Genomic DNA, 8,535 nt, shown 5'->3' on the forward strand with positions numbered 1-8,535 from the left:
GAGCACAAATACAGTAGAGAATAGACTAAACAGTTAAGAAAAGAGAAAAAAAAAAGCAAAAAAAAAGCACAGACCAGCAAGAAGATAAGGCACCTGCCACTGTCCAGGAAAGTAACAGCTTTCAGCATCACAATAGTATGTGGTCCATGGGATGGGGGCCAAAGGCTAGGAATGGTCTGAAAATTCAGAAATCTTCTAGAACATTAAGATTCTCAATTCTGGGGAGAGAGGCTGTCACCACGAGAACTGACATCACAGAATCCCCACAGAATCATCACATCTGCCAGCATGCTACTTGTTTCAAGGGCACTAGCTTCCACTCACCCCCTTCATTTGCTTTCTCTGCCTGTTCTAAGTGTTATTGGATATAAACTGAATAAAGTTGGTTATGATTTCTGGCAATAAATGCTTTAAAGGCAATTATGAAACTATATGTACACAAGCTTCTGACATGACAGCTGCTACAGTAAGTATCACTTCTGAAGGCATTAAGGCACACAAAGTCTAGGAGTAAGTCCACTTGATGTTATCGCTACTTGCTGTCTATGAACTCTAATCACTCTCTTACATGAGAATATTCACTAAAAATCACTTACATGTGGCCTCTTCCACTGTACATTTCGGGGGAGTTTCTTCACTATTGCTCCCGTTCCAATAGAGCTGATGTCAGCAGGGAAACTCTCATCAGTGAACAGTTGTTTATTCCTCAAGCACGTCTCCAGCAAGGCCTGGTAGTTCTGCTGGACAGGTGGGTTGTGTTTTTGAAAGATACTCTTTCCCAAAGACCCAAGTGGCTTCTTTTTTTTCAGGCATGGCAACAAAGGCATGGCGATATTCTTCCTCTGAGGAGCTTACAGGGATCTTGCCCTGCCCAGTCCTGTTAGAAATTCCTTGTATATTGGGATGAGGTATGTCTTCTCCAGAAGAGTTCTGGATCATTAAAATAAATGTAAAAACTAAATTGAATCTCAGCTTTTAACGTTTTTCTTTAACCAGCAGAGGGGGACGGCACTCACAGGAGGAGTGGACCCACCTCTGATTCTAATCTGATATCTGTCACTGTGTTTTCAAGGCTTTACATTCTGCAAATTTATGTCAAAATGAGTTACCAACTGACTTTTACCTGGGCTTAAAAGCTATATACAGCTATTCTGAGTCTCTCTCCAGGCTATTCTAGGCTCTCCAGGGTGTTTTCATAACATGCTAGAACATGAATGACAGTCTTTTCATAACATGCTAAAACATGAATGACATTCTGGCATGTGAATATTTCCCCTCCCTAAGCAGGAAAAACATTAAGACAAACCAAAAGCTAACAAAACATGGAATGCATTAAGCGTTACAAAGCCATTACTCAAAACCCTCCAATAGTCATTGCCCTCTTTGCCTCACTCTGAAAAATGATACAATCATCCCCAAGAGATCACATTCCATCTTGCTGATGACCACAGATTCACACATGAAACTGCATACTGAGATTTTTTTTTTCTTGGAACATTCAAGACAGATGTTTCTCATCCTCCCACTGAAAACAGCAAAAAGTGATCACACAACCCATTTTTCATGCCTCATACATGTATGTCAGTAGTTATGCTAAATATTAGCAGCCATCACCTTTTGCTACAAGGTGAGCATCTTTTGCATGGAGAAATAAAAAAATGATTAAGAAACTCAGAAGACAGATCATGCCCATAAACAGTAACAAGGTTGACTGAAAAAGTTTATCATGCTACTAAGTTCAATAAATGGTTCCCATGCTGAAATGACAGTATTTGGAAGCCTTCCCTTCTGAGACTGCAAGTCACTGCCTCAGGCACACTAGGAAACTGATCTCAATTAGGAACCATTGATTGTTACTCTCATTAAAGTTGTAGGTCATCAGCATTCCCTGTGAGAAACCAAACAAACACAGATTACACTGTCCTCCCGCACGGAGCCCTCCTTAGTTGTTTTAAAACTGCTCTACAATTGATCTACAAGGCTTGCTTCTCAAGGGCAAATGAAAGAAAAATCTTCAAACGATAGCCTTGGAAACAAAAATACAATTTCCCACTGGACATTATCATGGTACATTTCAAACCTAGGATGTAAGTGCCTAACAACTTCTCTACTTTTTCTCCAGATGAAAAATATTGGCTCTCCCTACAAACCTTGTCTTTTTTGCAGTCACTGACCTTCACTACAAGAATATGAACAATGGACAGAGACACAGATTTAATGCAGAAAATGGTTTGGAGACACAATTGTGTTCAGTATTCATGTATGAAGCAGAAATTCTCATTTCGCTGCTCCGCAGGAGAAGAACTGGTGAGCAATTGAAATACTCAGAGCTATGGTGAAAAGCAAATATCTGAGAACTGATTATTGCATGTGCTGAACTTCCTTAATACTTGATCAAATCATTATAACCCTTTCACCTGTTCACACCTGTCTGATTTTTATTTTAAAAACAACCAAACCTTTTCAATAGGCTTTGAAACTAAAAAACAGTATGAAAAAGAAAGTGCTTTCAAAACTGGAGGTTTAAATCTCCTGAATACACAGCCTTATTCCCAAGAAGCTGAGTCAGCAGCCAGTCAGCAGCCATACTTGTAACACTGTTGTGAGTTGGTGGGGCAGTTTGAAAACCTCCCATCTGACCCTACCTGTAGCTGTATTGTTTTAAACTCTTTCCCAAATTACCTGGAAATCTTGTTCCACCTTCTGCCTGCTGTTTGACCTCAGTCCTGTGTATGAGCAGGAGCCAGACACAGCTGTATATGACAATACATCACCTGTACTCCACTCAGCAATGTTACTGAACTAGACTGTCAGCAATCAGTGCGTCCCACCGTGTCTTTTGGTATGGATGGAGAGTAGTCTGTGCACGTCTCTTCCAGTCATTATGATTTCTAGTGGAAAGGAGCCAAGCATAGCAGACAGGTTAAAAGCTGTAGATGGAAGTTGTGAACGTGCAGGCTGGATGGATTTGATCCTCTATTCTTTGCACGTTACCCTTGTCAGCATATTTGCCATCTGATGTACCTCTTTCCACTAAATTAGCATCCTGTGCTCTCCTGCTCATCATGTTAGATGCCATGAAGTGGTCTGGTTCCTCAATCTTAAAATAAAAATCTGAAGAAGCTGCAGAAAATTCTTCACTTTCAGTACAAGTAACTGGACCATCAAAGGATTCCCCGAGAGCCTCTTTCCCTAAGAGAGGATTAATCTTGGACAACATTGTCCAGCTCTCCTGATTTCATGAGCTAGTATCTATATGGAGCTACTCCTGCGTGGAATAAAACAAATGTTTGCATGCAAAATAGTACATTTTAGGGTGAGCAGAACAAATGATGCCAGGACATCTTTTACAGCCATTCTTGTAATACAACAGAACTTTAAGTAGACAAATAAACAGTCAAAATGAACAAGTGACTGTATTGGGCACTGTTAATGTTTGTTAGTCTCTTAACATACATTACGAAAACTGCACTTGCAGGTACAAGCTCGAGTCTTTAATTAAACACCGAAGTGTATTTCAGAAATAAAAACTCAATGCTGACTCCTGTTTTTCTGGGGGTGCTTTAGCAAACAACAATATCCTGAAAAGAAGTACGTACGTGTGTTTTCTCACAAAATAAATGAAAGTACTGTTAGGTGGAGAGCCTTGCCCTGAATTTCCAGTGCTTAGATTCTTGGCCCAAAAGGTCACGAACATCTTCTGGCACTGAAATTTTCAAGGCCATGCAGGGAACTTGCCCCAGAGTCTCCCACTGAAGTTAACAATAAGCCTATAGGGAATATGCCTGGACGGCACTCAGAGCTTCAGCCAATACCTCCCTGAAAAAACACTTTTTTTAAAGACTCTGGCTGAGAATTTAAAAGATATATTCTTTACTCTGAAGATTGTCCAAGCTCTGTAAAAGCAGTGGAAGCACGAATTTCCCATTTTCTTGGGATCTGTCCTTTAGCACTTAAGGTTACAACATCCATATTCATAATCATCCTAACTATCAGAGATCCTGACCGCCCACAACTTTAGCTGAATCTCAGAAGAAACTTTTAACTTCTGTGGCCAAATATCAGCAAAATCTTCTGTAAACAGCAAAGCTGAGAGCAGAAAGGTGAACAAAATTTTGGTTTGCTGCAACACCAGCCTGTGTTCCCAACCATGCTTCCAGGGAGCTTTGGAACTGTGACATGCAGAGCAGCTGACCCAGCTCATCTAGTTGCTTTATATCACACCCATTATTCTCATGTTTGCTGACACAGACTTTCTGCTTTTGCCTTTAACACTTCCATAGAAAAGTACAGCAGCAGCTGCTGTTCAGCGTGGCTAGCGGCATCATGTAACTAATACACTCTTTTGATCCTAGAGGACAGCTTCCTCTCAGCAGCATGCCTCTGGCAAGTGCTGACAGAGTTCTACTCCTTTCAACCCTTTGGGACATCCTAACTCTGTGCCACCCACATGGATACTGGTTAATAATGCTAGCACCAAAGCTCTAGATGTAGCACTTGGCATTTAATGTCCTACCTTCTCCAGGTGTGTCCTCACAGCAAAGGATAATTGTTCCTCTGGCAGTGATGAACTCTGCTCATAAACGGCATATATGCTATCCTTACTTCCGAACATTTGTGTGCATGTGTGTATATATATATGCCTTGCCTACGTAACACCGAGGGCTAGTACTCATCCAACAAGCACTGCAGAAGAAGGCGGGGAAAAAAACAAATTGAGTAATGCCAGAACATTTCTGAGAACCCTAGTGTAAAATATCTCACATAAGACATAAAATAAAAGGTCAGTCCATCTAATGTTTGACTCATCCCTTCAAGTAGAAGGCAGCTTCCTTGTTTAGTATGCTGTTTGATTATTCAAAGCACAAAACTCTGCAACACTCCATGCATCACTGGCAAAGCAGAACAGGAGGATGCATTCAACCGTGTCTGAATACATTTAAACGTAATTTCTGCTCAGGTAGGGAAATGTTCAGAAAGGAAATACCCTTAAAAAATACATACTCTCAGAACAGCTGGGGCCATGAGCACCTCTCCACTTAATCCATCACCAAATCAGAACAATTTCTATAAAGAATATACATGTAAGTTCAAATAAACTGTATGTCCTATGGCAGAGTCAGTCAAAACCATCGAAGAGAATATGAGAAATCTCCAAGATTCTGCACTGTAAGGACGGCTACGTATGGAGAAGGGCTTGGGATTTTTCATTCTGGCACTATTACAGGTATCATATTGATCAGGTCCCTTAGTAGCCTACAACGCTTTCTTTGCTTTACATCTGGTAAAGAGTGAACCATCTTGAAGCAAGGATGCTTCCCATTAACATACATTATCCAAGCCCGTATTTCCCATTTCTGGTGGCACTTCTGGGTACCAAGCACTTGGTTCCACGCCAAGCAATGAGGGAATAAAAGTTGTTTGTACTGGGCAGGACAAAAGACAGCATAGGTGTACCCATCCATTTGAGAACAACAGCAGGAAAAACATCATGAGAAGTATTTCTCATGGAGAGCAGTGAGGGTAGGAAAGGAAAGCAGCAGCTTTCTCGGCTCTAAAGACAAAGCAATGAGTAGGAAAGGGACAGACCACCCTGGAGACAATACCAAGGCCACATGACAGCAAGAGGCAGTTGAGAAATCTGATCATGCTGAACCAGAGAAAAGTCTCCTTCCCTTACCAAATTTTAGTGGTTTTGGTTTAATTCTAGGCTGCTGCACATCCATCTCCCCTTGTGCCTTTCACACAAACTCTGCTACTCACTCTTGCACCCATAATCAACTGAACTTTTGACACTGCTTTTTGGCTTTCAGACTTGGTGATAAACAAACAGTGACAACAACTGCCCTGGCAGGAAGTGAATTTTACTGAACTACACCGTTCTCATAACCTTCTTCAGACTGTCAAAAGTTTCACAGCGCTGACTGAGTCACAACCTCCTTTCAAACACGGAGATTTGCCCATCTCTCCATTCCCAGATGATTTTCACAGGAAGCAAACCTGTCTAGTCTAAGGCGGGGCGATAAGCAAACACACATCACAGTAATGATTTCATGTGAAGCAAGTTTCAGTTACACAGCACCGTATTTTGCCCCCACACATTAGGTTTCGTTTTGAAGACAAACACAACGTGACTGGAGTCTAGTCCCATTCACTTCCAGCAGCATCATCTCTAGCAAAGTCTCTCTGTTGGAAAAGGAGAACACCCAGTTCGGTTCACATGTCACCAGCAACTGAAACTGAAAACCAATGGAAGTTTAATCTTTCTATATAGAGAGAGGAAGACAAATTCATGAACAGAGGACACCAGCAGAATGTCCCATCAGTACCAGCACATCTTGAGCACTGCAGTACAGCATTTAATGTGCAGGACATTAAAATGAGTGAGTTTGGGTTTGAAATGCTCAGGGACTTTAAACAAAAAACAGCTCTTCTTCCAGCAGAGACTTTTTATAGGAAAAAAACATTGTCTGGGAAAAAAAAAAAAAAAAAAACCTAAAAAATTCATTGCTTTAGTTCTTTTTCTGCTTTCAAAATTTTTAAGCATATATATGTGGAATTAAAAAAAAACAACTCTGCATTGTGAGACCAATCTGTCCAACAGAAAACTCTACATTAAAACAAGTCTGTTTAAGAAATAAAAAAGAATAAATAAAGAAAACAAATCAAAATTTTCAGTTTGAAACCAGGAAAAGAAGATATAAAAACTGACTGTACTCTAAACTTCCTTTCCTAATTTTACTTTCCATTGTTTTTGACAAGCTCTACACATCTAAGGTAAGGAGAGCCCCTGAGGAAGTCAGCCTCTCTGAGAGAATCAGCCAAGAAAACAGACCAAAAAAGCAAATAAAATTGTGCAACTTGTGTGAGTCACCTAAAGAAAGTCTATAAAAACTGTGAAGTTTGGTACAATCTGCCATGACAATAATGAATGCAAATGGAAAGGACTGTCTTCAGAGACTGTGAGGATGTTTTTTGGCCTTTTGGCATAAATACTTATAATAAACGCAGCTTAATCATTAATATTTATCTTCATCTTGTAGATGTGGAACAATGGTGCTTCTGCTGTACCTGCAGCAACTAGTTCCCAGAAGTTGCACAACACAAGGCTTACTCACGTTTCTCTCCCATTTGTGGCACTCAGGAAGGGTATCAAGGTGGTCTGGGGAGATTTGCCATCAAAGACTTCCTGGCCTGACCTTTACTCAGCCCTGAGACTATCACAAGGAACCACTGAGGAGTAGCAGGCTCCATATATAGCCAGAGAAATACCAGAATGGCCTCTGAGGAGCGCAGTCCTTAAATGGAGAGCTATCTAGAAGATGAAAGCGAGTTTTTCTTACAAAACAAGGAATTCTTGCCAAACTTTGTTGATTTCTACAGGGTCCTTCTTTTTTCAGGAATATTTACTGGAAATAATTAATTCCTAGAGCCAAAATCTCACTCTATTTATAAGAACTAAAGCAACAAGGGAAATGAATCTTAAAAAGGTTTAAAAACATCAGTTCCCATTTCAGACCAGCTTTAGGCATTGGCAGCAAAGTAGGGGAGCCTGACTTTCAGAACATACAGTCAACTTGTTATTTCCTTCCAGAAAAACAAAGCCTGTCCCTGGACTCATTGCTTCCACCTCTTGGTCAGGCTGCATGGAAAAGCTGTCTGTGCAAACACACCCAATTGTAGAATCAGGAAAATTCATCCACAGTCAAATACATAGAAAACGATCCCCAAATCCTCCAGTGCGTTCCCAGGAGAGTCCCTGGCTGCCAACAAAGGCAAAACACATTCAGTGCAAACAACTTTATTATTCTTTGTTCTCATTCAACAGTAAGATCCAGGCACACGGGACCACGTGCACCTCGGTCTTCCTCTGTGAAAATCAACTGCTTTCACTGCATCTCCTTCTGCAACAAATCTAACTTCTCCAGCCTGAAATAGTGCTGGACGCGGACAGCTGGGAAAGGGCAGGCACCCACGACACAACGGGACCTCTTCCAAGACTGCTTCTTGCCACATTTCTTGGTGAAGAAAGTCAAAGGAAAAAGCTGTTTAGCGACACTTAAGGAAACGCTCGGTCCGAGCCACTCAGCTGCAGTCAGCAGACCGGCAGGGTGGCATTGCAGGCAGGCCTGGCCATAGATGGGCACTGCCAACCCCTGCTCTCCATCCCTCCTGCTGCCCAAACTGCGGAAGGAATAAAAGCACAGCCAACGACCAAGTTAAGCAGTAAATCACTCCAGGCACAAGCTGCTGTGCTCAGATAGCAGTGACTGAACGTGACTCGCAGCCGAGCCACCCCGGTGAGCTCCGTGCCTCATCACCAAGCCTCCCACTGAGGAAGCTGCTCTGGTGCAGAGCTGTAGACTGACAGGGCTCCCACTTCAGCCATTGGCTTTGGGATGGCATCGTTCAGAAGGAGCCCGGTTCCCTGCCGAGCTCGCACACACAGTTTGTTTCAGGGCGGGATAAGATGGCGGCAGGGCTGGAGGACCCCGCCGCGCCGTGCAGCCGCAGCCCCTCTCTGTCTCCGCACAC

At 42.1% G+C, this 8,535-nt stretch overlaps 1 protein-coding gene across 6 annotated transcripts in view; it reads right to left on the reverse strand.

Moving 5' to 3' along the window:
* The window catches only part of LOC116228122 (calpain-14), a 30,740-nt gene extending 22,511 nt beyond the window's left edge, over window positions 1–8,229 (reverse strand). For 2 of the 6 annotated variants that reach the window (XR_016463918.1, XM_090134750.1), the window contains exons 1-2: window positions 7,119–8,229; window positions 597–4,686 (exon numbers count right to left, since the gene is read on the reverse strand). Coding sequence is in view for 5 of the 6 variants with exons in the window: in XM_090134750.1 (XP_089990876.1) it covers window positions 597–827 (231 nt within the window). In the remaining variant the exon portion in view is untranslated. Of the gene's footprint in view, window positions 1–596; window positions 6,497–7,118 lie in introns of those variants that run through there. The other 4 variants (XM_090134754.1, XM_090134753.1, XM_090134752.1 and 1 more) reach the window with 4 other exon arrangements.
* Window positions 8,230–8,535: the final 306 nt, after the last annotated feature.

The sequence above is a fragment of the Phasianus colchicus genome, chromosome 2, assembly GCF_987193195.1.
Source record: "Phasianus colchicus chromosome 2, bPhaCol1.hap1.1, whole genome shotgun sequence".
Classification (NCBI taxonomy): Eukaryota; Metazoa; Chordata; class Aves; order Galliformes; family Phasianidae; genus Phasianus; species Phasianus colchicus.